The 18747-nt window shown below is 42.8% G+C and overlaps 1 protein-coding gene across 9 annotated transcripts in view; it reads left to right on the top strand.

Annotated features, from left to right (window-relative positions):
* CPEB3 (cytoplasmic polyadenylation element binding protein 3) overlaps positions 1-18747 on the top strand; it is a 180634-nt gene that overhangs the window by 151027 nt on the left and 10860 nt on the right. For all 9 annotated transcript variants that reach the window (XM_028512299.2, XM_036026996.1, XM_036026995.1 and 6 more), the window contains one exon: positions 3059-3240. In XM_028512299.2, the coding sequence (XP_028368100.1) occupies positions 3059-3240 (182 nt within the window). The remainder of the gene's footprint in view (positions 1-3058; positions 3241-18747) is intronic.

Raw genomic sequence — 18747 nt, 5'->3', positions numbered from 1 at the left:
GTTTTAGTTACTTTCTGCCACATCCTTACTGCCTTTCTTCTACTTTGCTCTCCTCCTCCTAAGTAGTCAAAATGGTAGCTCTCTTCTTGCCCCCATCAGAAGAGGATTTACAATATATATGGGACTTTCCTATATTAAGTGATGATACTCACTATAAAGAAGCCTTTAAAACTAGTCTCTAAAAGTAGTTGTATATTCTGACATATGTAGGTGAATTTGTATCTTCTGTATTAAAAAAATTGTTTCAGATGAAAAATGTATAGGGCTTGAGGAAGGCTTGCTCTGTGTTTGTCAGTTATCTACCTAGTGAGTGAATTCAATTACATTTTTCCCCTAAAGCTGTAATTAACAAGTGGTTACTTTTGTCAATGTCATTTAAGTACTAAAGAGAAACTGTGTTCAGCTCATGTAAGTGGCATCCCTCTGGCGAGAGTTTAGCCTGCAGGATTGAGCAAAGGAGCAAATATAAACAGTTCTTTGACCATCATTTACCTTTCTTCACAGGTGATCACTGTAGTAGGCCTTTTGTAATTAAAGTAGAGATTAGGGTAGAAAGAGATATGGGAAATCTTCATACTCTTCACCCCAAAAGCTCTTTCTTTAGTCACCTTGGTTGTTTCTAACTTCTCAGCAAATGACCCTTCACTTAAGTGAAATCTCATTGGCTCAAACGTCTGCAGACTTTTTGGTGGCCAAGAAATTGACTGTATATAATAAGCTTATACCTGGAAATGATTTATTTATTAGTTTTCATAAAAGTATAAGGGAGTCAGGGTTTCTGCTTCCTATCAAAAGACTTAACTGCCAGCAACACAAGTCATGACCTAGTCTTTGGCATGTGAAGATGATTTTCCAGCAGCTAGATTTATGAAGTAATGGAATGTTGGTGCCTGTGGAAAGCGCCTCTGGCATCCTGGGACCCCCAAGATGCCTCTGGAGACCACTGTGCTATAGAAGAAGCTGTGGCTATGGTGACTCTCCTTGTCAGCTGGAGCTGTAGGCTTACAGCCAGGATACCTTCTTTCTAAATCAGACACTTGCTTGAGTTCCTCCTCAGAGTGGAAGACAAGTGCATTCAGTCCCTTGCCAGCATTCTTCCCCTGGTCATTCACCAGGCTGAGGGAGTGTTTACTCTCTTGTTCCATTCCAGAGGAAGCTGGTGCCTTGGAAAATTAGTGTTTAATTTCCAGGCCCAGAGGTTACTTATTTTCATAAGCCCATTTGACCAATAAGGGAAATTTATTAATGACTACAATTAATTAATTCTGCCTTTAGTTTCTTGGTGTCTGTAACTGGAATAACATTAGCCAGGTGAGGAGGCCCTCAGGCCACCGGAGGTTGTTGGATGCAGTACACGGATCCAGTGAACTCTGACATTCGGAGCACGTGCACCGTTACCGCTGCCTCGTTTGAGTGAGCGTGGTCCCTGCACCCTGCCCCAGGACTGCCTGTGGGATCTGTTGAGTGCTGATCCGAGGGGTTCCTTTGGCTGACGTGACTCAGTGATGCTAATCACTGAGATGGGATCATCGGGATGGCTCTCCGCTGTCCTGTCTTTAATAACACATATCCTTGGGCTTAGTGATTGCCAGCTTCTTTCCTCACCTTCTGAACATTACCTGCTGGTTGCGGGTCATTCTTCCTATAAAAATAGGCACTTAGAAAAGCTCACCAATATTAGGTGGTGTGGTATGGGGAGGAATTCTGCAGTTAAGGAAAAAGACAGCCTTTCCGTCATGGCAACTTAGCTGTTCTTACTGCCTCAGCAGCTTTATATTACAGGAACCCTGTGGTACTTGGCCTTCCTTCTGCTTGGAAAAGTCTGATGGGTTCTTCCACCATTGAGCCCGTGCGTCTGCGGCAGATCTCTTCCTCTGCCCCCCCCCCCCCGGCTGTGTGGCTTTCCTTCTCCCCAGATCCTTGGGGCTCTGCTCTGTGATGGTCTCTGCCCACTCGCTGTGGCCCAGGTCATCATCTGTCTTCACTGCCCTCTCCTTTCCAAATACTGTACATAGGTGTTTGAGGGAAGCGGGCTCTCGGGCCCTTCCCCAGGGGTAGGGCTAAGTCTTTTGGTCTTAAACCATCTAAGTGGCCTGAAAGGAATGGTCATACCTGGAGGAGGTGCCATCCAGTATCAAGTAAACCATTACCTTCAGGAAATTTGGATCCAGGTAAGTAACTGCTACATTTCTCTCCATAGTACCTTTATGGTGAGGATAACTTTAGAATATCAGACTTTTGGAATGAACCAATTTCCAAATGCTTTCTGTACAAAAGTCGTTTTGTAAACATACCGATATGAAGATATATTTAGAAGAAGCGTGACAGGGACCGCAGACCAGACCTCTGGATTTGTAGCAGGTGCAGGATGGGTGTGTCTTTACTGCCTCCACAGCCGCCTGGTGTCCCCGGGCACATCGTCGCAAGAGCGCAGCGTACGTCCACGGCTGCTGTTACCATTACTAGTGCTACTTAGAGTTGAATGGAAGAGGTCAGTGTGGAGATCGCTCAGATGGGATGAAGTATATTTTAAAAGTCTTTTTTTTTTAATTGTAGAGATTTACTTTAAGGCAGAAATGTATTACCTCTAGTTAAAATGATGAGTTAATTCTTTCTATAGCTTAACCTTAAACAGAGCAGTGTAATTTGAGTAATTGCTTTCAGTCATAGAGGTCAGTAAGTAGGAACGTTTCTTATTAACTTGCTAGGTCACCGTGAAATGCTTTGCCTACCCAGGGCCCACTCCAGGAGACTAGGCGGTTAGAAATTAGAACCAGAGGATTATTGATACAGCATTTCTTTATACTGTTGCTCAAGTTCTGATTATGTAAATTTGTGCGTGTGTGTAAATTCTTTCTTTTTTCCTTCATTTTGTTTTTAAATATTCTATGAGGAGCTCCCTACTTGAGTCGTAAGACCGATGTGGACACTCTTCATGATACTTGACATGGGTTTTCTTTTTCTTAATTACACTGCATGACCCTTAAATAGTTCTTCCTTCTCCCAGTCAAGAGTGCCTTCTAAACATTTATACAGAATTGTGTTTATTTTCTTGCAGTCGAGCTGGCAATGATCATGGACCGTTTGTATGGTGGTGTCTGCTATGCTGGCATTGATACGGACCCAGAGCTGAAGTACCCGAAAGGTGCTGGCCGCGTGGCATTCTCCAATCAGCAGAGTTATATCGCAGCCATCAGTGCTCGCTTTGTGCAGCTCCAGCACAATGACATTGACAAACGGGTAAGCAGCTGCTCAGGGCATAATTGCTGTGGGAAAGAAATGACGTTCATTCTCTGGGCACCTGGGAAGAAAAGCACCTCGTGTTCGTAAGTGAGCAGCTCTGCCTTACGTGGCATTAGCCCACAAGTCCACGGAGCTGCCTGAAAAAGAGAGCACCCTTGGTATTTAAGGTGTTAATGAACCCTCTGCCTCACTTATCCCCAGGGTGATGTTACACTTATGAAAATAACCTGGCCAAATTTAGCGTACCAAGGCAGTGCTGTTCAGATGATGCCAACAATGCATTAACGAAGGTGGAGAGCTGGTGACCTATTTGACCCATGTGGTACTCTTAAAACAAACAAATCTGGCCCTGGCTGGATAGCTCAGTTGGTTGGAGTGTCGTCTCAATATGCCAGGGTTGTGGGTTCGATCCCTTGTCAGGGCACAGACAAGAATCAACCAATGAATGCATGAGTAAGTGGAATGACAAACTGGTGTGTGTGTGTGTGTGTGTCTCTCTCTCCCCCCCCCTGCTCTCTCCCCCCTTCTCTCTCTCTAAAAATCAATTTTTTAAAAAAATACTTAAAACAAACTTAGACTGAAGTTCAATGTTTATGTTCAAGAGTATACATAAAATGTTTAAGTTCTGGTTTCTCTTAAAATTGCAAGATCACACATGGTAGCAGTCACTGGAACCAAGGAGCTGTCATTCCTTCCAGTCCTCCTCCAACTCCCTGTAGTTCTGCTGCTCACACCATATACCTTATGCCTGCCTCCCTGCCCATTGGCATCACCTGCCTGGCTACTAGAGGCATCCAGATTTTTACTTGTGGTCTAAAGAGGGAACATGAGGTAGATTTGTAGGGAGTTACTATGCTCAGTTGGTTTTGCAACAAGCATAGGTTTCAATTCCTTAAATCCCAGCTCTGGCACTTGGGGGAATGGAAGGTAGTGGGTGTTAATCTGGGACCTGTGTTAATAGAGTAAAAGAGCAAGTAGGAGAAGAGCATTGAGTCAGGAACACCTGCCTACACAATGGCTGTTGTTGTACAGTGGCTGTTAATGCTTCCAGCAAAGGGCATTCTTGGGGGATATACTGAACTGGATAAATAAAGTAGTAAATATGGGTTTTTTTATGAAATTTCACCTATCCTCTCTTCAGTTAATTTTGACTAATTTTGTGTAGCAGACTTAGGTTTCTTGGGGGATGAAAATTTCAACTGGTGATGGATTTTTATGTTCAGCAAGATTATACTTTCATTAGGACACATATCTAATCAAACATTGTAAAAGCCAGTGCTTAAAAAAAAAACAACCCCTGTTTGCTACATCAGTGGGCTCCTTAAAAGTAAGTAGTGGTGGTTTCTTTTTTTACTTCAGATGAATAAAATAATTCTATTTCAGAATTTTGAAACACTTTCTAGAAACTGTGGTAAAACTGAGGGGTGGTAAAGTTTTGACTCCATTCCTAGTTTCCAAGTACACACAGCATCCTGAACTTCCCCCTTAGTACCACCAGTCTTCCTGCAGGCTGCAGGCTCCACACAGATGGGCGTGGTGTCTGCCTCATTCTCTCCTCATTCCCAGTGCTCACCCATGGCACCTATAGATGCAGGAGGAGGTGCTTGATAAACCTTGGTTAAACTGACAGATGGTGCCACATGAAGGGTTCTCCTAACTATTACTGCCATAGCTGGTGGACGTTGTACCTGTATGCTTCTGAGTCTGAAACCCCAGCCTCCATGGCGTTGAGACTGCTCTTGCAGCTGTTGCAGTACACTCAACCTGAAGAGCCTTAGGTTCTCATCAGTGTGAAAGCAGCTTTCTTTGTTCCCCTCTGACACCGGAACTAGTGACTGTAGAGGAGGTAGGCCCTAGCGATGATAAATGAACTTCCATTTCCTCATGCTTCTGTCTTCCCCATGCTCCTGGCGTATTCCTTAGTAGAGGGACGCACACTCACCCCAGGGACTGTGGTAATTGTTGAGCCTCTTTAGCAGTCACAGTAAATTCAGATACTGTCTGTTCTGTTGCCTACCCTATGCTCATCCTTGCTGTGCTCAGGGCCTCCGTATTTCTTCCCACAAGACTTAAGGCAAGAAAGAGACAAGTGGCTTTGCTTTTGTTAGCATGACAGTAGGCCATGCTGGGAAATGTGTTTGTAACATTAAACTTCTCAGCATTCAGGAAAGCCATTGCCTTTTCTACCCACTGCATTTGGGCTAAGTATACCTTCCGTATCTTCCTTGGTAATCATTTAGGGTAACAGCCAGTGACAGTGGAAAGAGTATGGAGCTTGGAGCTAGAGCGCATTCCGATAGTTTTAAGCCCCTGCTGCACCAGTCCCTGGTGACCCCAAGCAAGTTGTGTAATGCCAGCAACCTCGGGTCTTCATCTGTGACTCCCTCTTGGGGACGGTCTGGAGATCAGATGGGGTGTGAGGGTAGAACAGCCTGAGCTGTATGGCAGTTAGGCAGATGTTTAACTAGCACTTGCTGGTTAACAGTATTCATCTTGCACTTGATACTGATGTCATTAACATTACATAGCTTGAATTTTGTTGGTTGCTCTGCTAGCGATGCAGTGAAAAGTGAATGCACTGGTTAGTGAAAAGAGCACTGGGTCAGAGTCGGGTTGCTGGGTCTAGAGCTGGTTTTTGTTCCCCAGGGGCTGTGTGACTTTGAACAGGTCACTCAAATTCTGAGCTTCGGTGTATAATGAGGGCAGTCTCAATAGCCTTGTGCATCTCACAAGATTGTTGAGAATCCCAGGAGAGAGATTAAACAAGAAAGCAATGTTTATATATATATATATATATATATATATATATGCATGTATACACACATATACACATATATGTATGTACATATATATGTACATATATGTGTACATACATATATATGTATATATATATAAAACATAGTGTACAGATGTGTAGTAGAATCGTGGTCATCACAAGAATACCACCTCTATCCACCTGGAGTCAAAAAGAGACTTGCCTGTTCCTTCAGCGCCCTCACATGAGCGCCATCTATGTGGGACATGAGCGCCATCTATGTGGGAGAGTGGGAGTCATGGAGCGAGGGAGGCCCTGCCGCCGCCTTCACCTGCATGCTGTTTGCGTGCACCAACCAAGGTGGAAACTGCTCCACGAGGAGAGGGGAAAGCCTGCTTCCATCTTGAGCCGGGCTGCTGTGTCAAAACTGGTCTTCTGTGAACATCATACTTCTTCCCCCACACTGCTAGTCTGTCCTCTTCTTCATTTCGGTTGGACACAGCCAACACTGCCCTGTTCTGTCGTCTGGCATTTTAAGCCTCTAACTGCACCCTTCCTAGATGTTTTTTAAGGTTCATTCCTAGTTTTATTTTTAATAATCTTTCTCCTAAAGCTTAAATTTGGGCTTTGCAGAGGTCTCCCATTATATACAGGGTGGAACAAAAGTAGTTTTACAGTTGTAATACAAAAAAGTAATACAATAGTTAATAGATAATAATACACAAATAAACTCTGTTTTTTGCATACTTACAACTGTCAGTCTACTTTTGCCCCACGCTGTGTAAGCATGGCAGTATTTCCTTAGGTGATGGCCTCTTTCTTAGAGGCCCTTTTGGTGGTTGTCTATAGTGAATTTCTTCTTTTCCAAATAACCCCTCCGAGTTTTTAGCAGTAGTCTCATAGCTAAAGTTTGGAAACTTGCCGTCCTCGGAGGCAGAGGTACATGGTCACAGTCCCTTTTCCTTGCTATCGCGGCTTCCCAGATGCTACACTCTCTTTCTCTTTCTTTCTGATGTCATCCAGAGTTGCCTTTTAAACCAAGACCTCGGCTATTTTAAATAGCATCAGCTTTTATTACCTTTCTGGTCAGAGGAGCCTCCTTTGCTGTCTGCATCATTATAAATCAGATTCAGTGAATTTTTTTTAAAAAACTGCAGGTGGAATTTTAAAGGTCACTTGCTTCCTATTTGCAACCCTTACCCCGTTCACTGTTTGCTCCATATGGAAAGTTGAAGAGGGCAACCTGTTTGTGAACATATTTTCATAGCTGCACAGCCAGTTTTAGAACATAGGAAGGGGTGTTTTAATGGGCAGGCTTCAAGTGTGCAGTGAGAGGATCCACTGAACAATAACGCTGGTGGAAAGGGCGCTGTGTTTATCCTGTGCGGTTTTACTCAGCTCACTGTAGGGAGGGGATCCTACTTATTTAACATGTACTCTTCATAGTTATAGGAACAAGGTCACCGAGGCCAGTAGGGCAAACTTCTGATTACTGCTATGGGAATTAGGGCCCCCCAAGGCCACGTGACCTGTCAGGGTGGGCTGACACATGCCCACTTCAGCAGACTGTTCGCCATGGTGTGTCTAGCAGTGGAAGGACTACCAGAGGTGGAGGGGCTTCTCATGGCAGTTCCTCACCGTAGCAGAGCTGCCGTGATGTTGACACTGCCACCTGTGCCCAGAGTCCTGAATGGGAGTGCTTGGGACGTGGGTGGCATGCAGCAAATGTATAGAGCACATTTGGGTGATAAGTGGGAGAGCAAGGACTGGAAGCATCCGTGGGAGTTTATCCAGAGTGCTGGAGAGCGTCCCTCTCATCTCTCACCTGGACACATAGGACAGCTTTCTCGTCGTCTCCCCAGTCCTCCATAGCCCATCTCCAATTCATCCTTTACATAAAAACCAGGGGATCTTGTAAAATCATGTGTGAATCATGTATTACCTCCTTTGAACCTTTTCACTATGTTCTACTGCCCTTAGGATGAAAGTGGAGTTTCTCACCATTGCCTACCAGACCCTCATAGACTGCATAGTTCTCCCTTAGTGCTTTCTTCCTCATCTTGAGCCAGTTAGAGCTGGCCCTTTTCTCTGTTTTTCAGGATCATTAGATACACTCTTCCCTCTGCCTGCCTAGTACCATCTTTTCCTTAAATACTCAGCTTAGTTGTGGTGTTCCTAGGAATCCTTTCTTCAGTGGAACCTCTCTTCCCGCCGTGCACCTCTCTCCCCGCCGTGCATCATAATGCCATCCGCTGTTCCTTTGTGGCTTCGGTAACACAAAGGAATAGCGGATGGCATTAAAGCCACAAGGAATGGTGGATGGGTAGGCTGGTTTCTTACTATTACGAGATCAGAACATTAAATGAAGTAAATCTGTAATTAATTCTTTAATGTCCATCTACCCTGTTAGACTATACAGTCCATGAGGACAGTGGCTGTATGTCTTTCATGTTAGCTACTGATACTTAATACTTGATACATGGTGGTCACACATTATTGTTTATTTTTGGATGAATGAATGAGTGAGTTCTTGAATGAATGCTAATTGAGAAGGGGCACAAATGGAAGCCTCTGTATCCCAACCTTTGGCATATCTAACTGTCCACCAGAGGGCGCTTGGCTCAGCATCCCTTTCCTGCTTAGTTAACACTTGAGTAATGGAGAAATCTAGGTTTTGCTGTTTAAAATATCAGAAACTGTTCTTTGACACTTACAGTGAATTAAAGCCACACTTAACTTTAGGCATGACCTGATTCAACCCCCTTTATTTTGCAACTGGGGAAGTTTAGGAGAGATTTGGTGACTCTCATGCTCTGTGGACTCCCCTCCTGAGTGTTCCTGTTTATGCAGGGTCTGAGGTTTACTCAGACCCACTTTTCCCACAGACCCGGGTTAAGAACCCCTGAGTCCGACTATAGGGCCCTTCGTGAGTTTTGCATGTTTCCACATTTCATGCACTTCTCAGGAGGTGAACATACTCTGCACAGAACAGGGCACATCTGGAGGCTGTACCAGGATTTTCTAGTATGTCTGTAGGTCATTGTGAACGTTAACAAAATAAGTTTGAGATTTTCTTGTGCCTTTTTTTACAGTTGTTTTGTTTTTTGATTTTGACTCTTTTACTGTCTTCATGTAAAACCTTTTCTCAAGTCAGTGTGAGCCAATGCAACTCTACAGAATTTATATATAACCTTTAGTGATAATTTGTTTATATTTACATATATATAACATTAGTGAAGATGGCATTTTTAATGTCATAAGAACATTATTATAAACAACCCAAGGGATGGGATGGGTGAATGAATACATACATACATACATACGTATACAAACACAATTCATGCCTCAGTTTTTACTTCCAAGGAAAAATTAACATCTTGAAATAAATCCCTTAAGGCTTACGTTATACATATCTTATGGTTGATATTCATCGTTAACGACCAATTGATAATGTGTCCCCATGTTGACAATGCCAAGGTTGTATAATACCAGTACAGTGGTTGTCAGCTTTTCTCCTGCCTTATCATACACAAACCATGCGATAGCTCTCAAGGGGAAGACAGGCTCCCTGTAACACCGTTAGGGTGGGGCTTGCATGGGGTGTGCCCATGAGTACCTAAGGGGCTTCACTCCCCACAGCACTCCCGTCCTCACTATCCATAGAACTACGGCTCTAGTACAAAGTGGCTCCTGGCCTGGACACTGGGAGATCTGAGCTGCACTCGCAGCTCTTTGCCCAGTCATGATGTGTCCTTGGGCAAGTTTCTTAACCTCTTAGTGGCTTGGTTGTGTTGTCTGGTAGCACTAAGAAACCAGGCTAATTATCTTACGGTTTTTTTTTTTGTGCAGGTAAACAATGATAGATGTGTAAGTGCTTTGGAAAGTTACTAGGCTGGACAGAGGTTGATTTCCATTATTGTAGAGCCTGGCCTATTTAAACTGTGCTGTGGCCCAACCATATGACTAAGGCTAATGGTTGACTCTTCTTTTTCTTTAAAAGTGCCTGCTCAGTTTGACTAAGAATCCTTATTATCCTTAATATAAGGGTAAATAGTTGAAGTTGACTCTGAGAAGTAAATGAAAGAAATTAATATAGGGGCCAATCTGCCAACATGCTGTTTGGTGTCAGTCAAGACAGAGAGAGACTCTTTGAGTTCCTTTTATGGATGTAAACACCAGGATGCATTTTTTACTTAAAGAATTGAAGGGTTTTTTTTTTTTTCTTTAGTCTAGAAAGAGGTGTTTTTACTGGCATCTTTTCTTAGATAATGAAAAGATTTTGAACTTGAAATTCGGTAGAAGGTTAGGATTAAATTTGGCTTACATTCCTTCGAATGGGGTCTCTGTGAAAAACTGGAACAGTTTAAGGTATTTAAGTATAATAAGGGCAAAAGAGGGCACCTGTACTCATTCTGTCTGTTATAATGGTATTTTTAGAAGTGGTGCCAAATGAACACCTAAGATGTGAAAGCTCCGCTAAATCCAGTTTTCTTTATAACTCAAGTCTAGGTCAACTACATACGGAAGGTTTTTGTGGTGTGGAAAATGAGATCATGTGAAAATGGACGATCTTTCTGCATGGCCGTTTTCCCACCCCTTTGTCTGCTCCGTGCAGTTCTGGGAAAATCTGCAAGGGTAGGATCAGTCGAATCTCCCTTAGTCCAGCAAAAGCATATGGTTTGACTGATTTGAACAATTTCATTATAAAAATCTGAGAGGCCATCCACACACCCACAACTATTGTCTAGCACAGCTTGCTCATGCTGTCTCCTAGAAATTTATAAGTCAGATGTTTGTGACTTGATGTGCGTCGTGCAGAAGACACTAGTTACAGTCTGCCAATGCAGCCCGTAGAAGTGTCTTCTCTAGCTGGAAGATACTAGACTGGAATCAGCCAGCCTGGGGTTTAGTCTTGACTATACCACTTTGTTACATAGCTTGAAGCAGGGATGTGTGTGTACATGTTAATGAAGGTGCTTTTGATAACTGTGAAGCACTCTGTCAATACATAATGGCACTGATAACATACTAATAATATTTGATTAGTACTAATATTTGATTAGTACTATTATTAATATTTGAGCTATTCTGAAAGATGCTATTAGTCTAATTGAAATTTGACATGATAAAAGGAGTTAAATATTTCAGACAAGATAAAGGAAAATGGGTTGATTATTTGAGTTTTTGAAATAGGAGGAGGAGCCCTAGATTGAGTGCCAGCCTGCAGACTGAAAGGTCATTGGTTTGATTCCTGGTCAGGTCACATGCCTAGGTTGCAGGCCAGGTCCCCAGCGAGGGCCATATGAGAGGCAACAGATCTGTGTTTCGCTCCCTTTTCTCCCTCCTTTCCGACAGATAGATAGATGATAGATAGAATCTTCTGAAACAGTGAAGTAGGGGGAGGAGCTGTCGGTAGACAGGGATCTGCTCCTAAAACTAGTTTCCCTAAACCACCGTTTCCTAAGCTGTTCTTCAGGAAGCATAGTCCCTTGAGATTTTAACATCTATTTTACCAAAAAATCTTTTTCTGAGTAAAATGAGTTTGGAGATGCTTTTTTTTTAAGACAATTAAATAAGCTGCTTTATTCTAGGACTTCTTAGAATCTTTTATATACTAATCTTCCTTGTAAAAATCCAGGAAGGAGACACTGCAATTTTTCACAAATCCTTTTGATCATGAACTCTTCTAAAATGCACCATCTCTTGGGAATAGTGTTCTAGGGAGCCCCACTGAAAAAAATGCTGTGTTTTCAGCTTCTTTCATGTTCAAATTGAGGAGTTTAATAAGCAGCTGATTTATTTCCCCTGCCTCAGTCCCTTTTTACCAAGCATGTCACACTCACCATATGTTTGTATTTTTTATTGCCGTGTAAAAAGCACATTCAATCTATCCTCTTAACAAATATTTAAGTGTACAGCACAGTATTATTAACTGTAACAATCTTGTGCATAATTGAAACCTTATAACCTTTGAACAGAAACTCCCCACTCCCCCCTCCCTGCCCTTTGGCCGAGCCCTGGCAACCTCCGGTCTGCTTGCTGCCTCCCATCCAGATAGAGTCATGTGATTGTCCTGAGACTGACTCATTTCACTTAGCATAATGTCCTTAAGGTTGTTCATCTATGTTGTCACATGTGACAGAATTTCCTTCTTTTTTAAGTTTGAGTAATATTCCATTGCATGCATACCAGGAGAGACCCCCAAAAATGGAATTATCTTTTAGAGGGTGGGCTTCTTATAAAACAGGTCTCCCCTGCTAGGTGAGTGTTCTAGGAACCAATCTGTATCAGTGTACCAGCTGGTGGTGTTGTAAGAGGCTGCTTTCAGCTTCAGCTTTTTGAAGACTCTTTCAACACATTTGCCCATTTCGTGAGGGTAATTTACAAGTGCACCTGCCCACACTGTGCTGAGTGTTCAGCAGTTTTTTACCTAAAATAGCGTGACCCCCCTGTGCTCCACTGTCCAGGTGAGATCACCCGATCTCACCCTGAGTGACTTTTTTTTTGTTTCCCTGGATGAAAGAAGTCCTCAAAGGGAAATGTTTCACTGATGTGGAAGAGGTGAAACAAAAAACAGCAGAAACACTAAAAGCCATCAAAATCAACAAATTCAAAACTGTTTTGAGCAGTGGAAAAAACATCTCGATAGGTGTATTGCATCAAATGGAGAGTACTTTGAAGGTGACTGAAGTTTCAACATGGAAGAATACACAATTTCTTATGGATAAATTCCAGGTTTCTTGGATCCTCCCTTGTATATACCGTATTTTCATTATCCATTCATCTGTTGATGGACATTTAGCTTGCTTCCACACCTTGCCTATTGTGAATAATGCTGCGATGAACATAGTAGTGCAAATACCACTTTGCAACCCTGATTTCAGTTCTTCTGTGTGAATACCCAGAACTAGGATTGCTGGATATGTATTTTCTGTCTACAAGGGTTGGGATAGGGCAAGGAGACGGCAGCTGAGTTCATGGCAGTGGTGGGCATTGAAGGTGTGGTCGATATTCCCTGTAGTATGTATAGATGTTTGTATTTTGATTACTAGAGATTATCTGTATATCTTTCTATCATATTGGTCTCTATCTAAAGAGGGGAAATAGTTTTAAAATCAATATACTACTGTCAAATAATGTTTCCTTACCTCTGTTTTAGCTTAATGCGGAGGACCAGAGAGACTGTCTTTCAATTAGCTAATTTAGGGCTTTCTGATACATTGTGAGGCTAAGCCACAGCACATATTTGCTTTGAATAGCATACGCTTTATATCACCCATTTTTCATTTAATGAGATGTTATCCATTGCACTTTCCTTTGCAGGCTCTTCACTTCAAGTACTTCATGTCTTTAATCTTTTTTTCTCTCTTCACTAGAAACGTATTAGCCCTGAATTTTAGCTGAAGGCCATCAAAGGTTTTGTATTTTTATCCTGCGTGAAGATTGTTACGACCCAGTAACCAGACTGACAGACGCGCGGGTGATACTACACTTTGTCCCCGGCCCCAGCTGGAGGACGTAAGATGACTCAGTAGCAAAAGAAGTGAGGGTGCTGATAACCTGTTCCCAGACTGTGTCTGCTCTAGCCTTAGTCTGGGACTCCTGTAACCCAGCCTTCATTTAGCTGCCATTGCTGACCCTGCCTTGATCCGGCTTGAAAGCTTCCCAGCTGCAGCTGTGGCTGTGTTCGATCTGAGCCTTTGAGAAGCAGCAACACCCAGGAGTGAGTTCACGCATTGCTGGGACTGATCCTACCTGAGCACTGGCAGTCTCAGAGCCTTTGACTAGAAATAGTTTTGTTTTTATTTTTTTTTTAACAGCGTTTGGGTCATCTAAAGAAAGCGGGAAAGATAATTCTCTTCTCTAAATGGCACAGAGACTTTTTGTCCTGGCTCTCCTTGCTAGTCTTGACCTCTGATTTCTCCTGTGCTGTTCTCTGTCTTTTGATGTTTTCTCTCTTTGAATTGTGAAATTTTTAATATGAAAACTCTTTAGAGTGTTTAAATGTTCTTTTCTGCTCAGATATGAGTTTAGAGGCTATTTATGAGATTACTAAAGGGAAAAGGGCCATCACCCCCCTTTTAAATAGTTATCTCAGTAGGACATTCAAGTTCTTCAACCCCAGAAGTTCGGGGCTGTCCGTCAGTTAGCAATTTCTTGGTGAGTGCTTGTTCTTATTTGGAAGAGCTGGGCCAAACCTCCCCTAGGGTAGGGGGAACTGAGGCTTGCAAGGCTGCGATGCAGGCCATGTAGACAGAGTCAGAGGTAGAGAGGGGTGAGGACGTGGCAGTCGTGCGTTTCAGTTTTTAGTGATTTTTTTACCCTTTGTTCTCCACATGGCACGCTCTTCTGCTACTAGTCGGTCAGGGCTGATTTACATCTTTACCTCCAGCCCCACTCCTGAGTCACATGGAAGGAAACCAGGCTAAGGACGAATCTATGGATCATGCAGGGTACCGTCACCTGGCATGAAAAAGGTATCTTCAGGCCAAACAGGGCACTCACAGGTCTTCTGTGCTCCACATACACACGGCCACAGCGTCGGCATTAGTACACGTAGCACGTTCTAAACTGTGGAAAAGGCACAAGAGTGATTTTTAAATCTTTCCACCTCTGACACTTGAAAATATGAAAGACGGTAAGTCCCATCCTTTGAGAGGTAAAAAAGAAAAGGAAATCCAAACCGTTTTCCCTATGTGTTTTTTTAATCTATCTCAGATTGCTTCTAAAATTAAAAACTGGCCCTGGCTTGTGTGGCTCAGATGGCTGGGTGTCATCCAACAAAGCAAAAGTTCGCTGGTTTGATCCCCTGGGTCGGGGCACGTGCCTGGGTTGCAGGTTCGGCCCCCCGTCGGGGCACGTGTCAGAGGCAGCAGAGCGGTGTTTCACTCTCACGTTGATGTTTCCCTTCTCTTCTTCCTCTCTTGTTCTCTCTCTAAAAACAAATAAATGAGATCTTTTAAAAATTAAATTCATAACTGAATTCACTAAGTCTGAAAGGTTGTGGATAACTATTGCTAAGGAAAAGTTATTTTCACATTGCTGCTTTGATTTTCTAGACATCTGTCATCTGCTTTCTGACCAGCAGGACTCTGGCTCATAGTCAGTTGAAAAACTAAAAATTTATGTTTAAACATTCTTAGTATTGCCTGCTGGTGGGGGGTCTACTTTAGTGACTGTGAAGACGCTGTGTTTAGTGGGAATGGTGGCGAGGCTACTGTGGTGTTAGGCTAGCTGTACTCCGCGACGCATGCCAAGAAGATTAGAAGCACGTATATTTAAAAGCTTTGAGCACACCAAATAAAAATTACACTTGCAGGAAGCATGTTGCTCTAGATAATGAGAAGTGGCCTGCCTGACTTCTGGGTGAGCCTTTACGTGTATCCGTGTCCAGCTGTACTCTTCTCTTGGCCCCTTTCTCCGGTTCGTCCACTCTTTCCCCATTATCTGCGATCTTTGCTTTTACTCAGCTTCCTGCCCCCTGTAGGGATTCCTCCCCTGCCTCGGGATAGCTCGGTATCTGAAAGGCTCAGTTTGTTTTCTTCCCGTCGCCACAGGTCAGCCTGCAGGAGGGACCAGCCTTTAGGTGTCCTTCATATAACCTTTAACTGAGTCTGACTCATGCCTCCCTTCTCATTACTACAAACCCTTCAGGTCCAAGGAGAGGGAATTCTGTACCTGTGAATAGTTTATGGTCGCCCTAGGTATCGCCTCCCTCCCACCAAAACTGTTTCGCCATTGCTTCATTCACTTCGGGAGGTGATTTTGCTGACTGATATCAAAGTGACTGCAGAGAGAAGTATTTTCTCTAGCTTGTTAGAAACAAAACAATGTCAGCATTGAGATCAGTTTGTTAAAGGATGGCTTTCTCTTTGTGTCATTCTAAATATGTTATTCCCTGTATCTGTCTTCTTAGAGCCACTTACCCAGGCTTCCACATCAGTCCTCCTTTTCCTCATTGGTTCCCAGCTCATCGGTAGGTTACACATACCCTCCACATCCTTGGGCGTGGTCACCTCCACTAGGTGTGCAGTGTGAATTCAGGTGTCTCTATAGGAAGTTTTCACCTCCTGTGCCTATAAATCTTTTGGAAGCAGGGAGTTTGGTGATGGGGTTGGCTCTGTGTTGGGCTCTGGTATTTGGACTTCAGTGGCGGCTTGGATCAGAAATGTGATGCCAGTAAGATGGTGTCTCCAAAGTAGCATGGCTTAATGATGCTGCGGGTGATTTAGGTGGTTAACAGAGAAACACGTGTTTATTTTAATAGCCATATCTGTGTATTGGAGAAAATGGAATTGATCTGGCTGGTCAAGTGACACATCACATAATAGGGATGACATTAGGATATAGCGAGAGTGCCTGTAAGACACTCTCAGACCATAAATTATTTTAGGGAAGAACAGTGTCTTGCACTCCATTGTAATTCAGTTTTTAATATGGTAGCTCACCAGGAATAGGCACTCCATAAACACTAGTCACATGAGTAAACCCACTGGAGCCAAAGTAAACACCGCTTCTTACCGTAGAACTGCCTGACTACTGTGTCCTTCATGCAGCTGTCTTCTCTTTGTTGATGTGAATTGTCAAACATCCTGTTTGCCCTTGGAGGGGCTGCGGGAGCCAACTTGCACGTCCGTGTTTGTGGATCCCTTGGAGTCACGTGCATGTCGTATCTTTTGGGCAAACCTCTGCTCTCTGGATCAGCACCTCGCGTGGAGGTGCTGGACGCAGCTCTGCAGGAACAGCGCCACTCGCGCATCGGGAAGGCAGCCCTCTGAGAGCACAGTAGCAATCCGGAAGCCACTCCCTTTGCCTTTTGGCTTTATTCAGTCTTGTGGGCTCTGATTGCTGCCGTGGAATATGCAAGTCGTAACAAAGTTTATCTAGCTTTTCAGTCCCATTGAAAATGATAGGAAGTTGTACATTTACAAAGGATCAGTGAGAGGTATTATTAAAAGTGGCAGCAGAGGATTCTGAAAGGGGTGACCGAAAAGAGGAAACTGCATTGTACTATCAGGCACAGCTGTGAAGAACATTCCTAATATCCCTTGCTGAACAGGGGGCGGAACAAATATTACATTTTAGGAAGATTTCCATGAAAAAATCAAAATTGAAGATGTTTTAGTACTGAAAAGAAAAAGTGTCTGCTCTGTGGAGAAGTAACTGAAGAGGAATTTGCTATTCCCTGAGGAGACACTGATTAAACAAAGCAGCACTGTGTGCCCCTCGCCTGGGGGCCTGGGGGCCGTCGCAGCGGAGCCTCACGGCACACCCGCCGCGGTGAGCGAGCGCCTTGTGGACCGGCTCCTCAGCTGGGGAGGCACGTCGCTGCCACGCTCAGCTGGGAGCCTGAATAGACAGAAGGTGCAGTTTTATTCAGATTGCATTTTCAGATATCAGCACGAATATTCATATTTTTTGACTTTACAATTGTTCAGTGTTTTACAGTTTGCCATAGGAGTTCATATCCATCATTTCACTTGTTCTTAACCTCCCCATGTTGTGGAAATCCTTTCAAATTGATGGGCGGAACACAAATTCAGTCTTTTTCATGACTGCATGATGTTCCATGGGGGGTAGGTGTACCACATTTTATTCAACCATTTACTTTGTTTCTGCCTTTTTGCCATGATGGGCAGTTCTTCAGTAAGTATACTTTATGTGTGAACTCATGTCTGGTGGTTGTATTTCCAAGCATTGGGATTCCACCTTTAACAACAACCAACAGTGGGGTTATTAAATCAGAGAGTATGTATATTTTCAATTTTAATTACTAGTTTACTTTTTTTTAAAATGTCATGGCAAGTCACATTTCTGTCAGCAAATGATAAGTACTTACCACCTCTTTTAAATGTTTGCCAATCTGATAAGAACAAAGTGATACTAATTTTCTTTTTCCTGACTACTAACCAACATGAAAATCTTTTCATGTGGATTGCCTTTGAAATTTTATATGAATTATTCTCTACCCACTTTCCACTGTGTGATACATCTTCTTTTTGCCAGTTTTTAAGAGTTCTTTGTACAATCTAATAATAATCTGTAATTTTTTTCTAAATTCATCATTTGCCTGTTGACTTTTCTCATAGTACATTTTGCCACTTGTTGAGTGTATTTTTACATAGTTTAATATATTTATTTTCTACTGAAGCTTCTAGTCCTTGTTTATTTTATTCTTTAAATTTATTGCTTTTTTAGTGAGAGAGAAGAAGGAAGAGAGAAAAATTGATTTGTTGTTCCGCCTATGTATGCATTCATTGGTTGAATCCTGTGTGTGCCCTGGCTGGGGATCGAACCTGCAACCTTGTTGTATCAGGATGATGCTCTAACGAACTAAGCTACGCAGTTAGTTATTAAACTGACTACCTTAGTCCTTATTAAAAAGGCCTACCTTGCCCTTAATTTGTACATATAGGCCTAATTGGGATTTTTTAAAAATATTATATTCTTTTTTAAAACATTTAAATATTTCTTCATGTAGGCCCTGTGTCTTTATGGTTTGATTCATTCTGAGTAAATTCTAATAGTTATAATTTTGTTACAAATGTGAATAGAATATTGCCTCCATTTTTATTCCTAGAATATCCTAAAGCTACTAATTTTCTTACAAGTCTTCTTGACAGAGAAATGATACCTTGACTAGATGCAGAATGTTTGGATGTCCTTTTCTCTCAGCCTAATAGGGAATATTTCTCTGTGCTCTGACTTCCAGTATTGCAGATGATAAGTCTGATGCCAGTTTGTTGCTT

The sequence above is a fragment of the Phyllostomus discolor genome, chromosome 5 (genome assembly GCF_004126475.2).
Source record: "Phyllostomus discolor isolate MPI-MPIP mPhyDis1 chromosome 5, mPhyDis1.pri.v3, whole genome shotgun sequence".
In the NCBI taxonomy this organism is placed as follows: domain Eukaryota; kingdom Metazoa; phylum Chordata; class Mammalia; order Chiroptera; family Phyllostomidae; genus Phyllostomus; species Phyllostomus discolor.
This window is presented reverse-complemented; position numbering and strand designations above follow the sequence as displayed.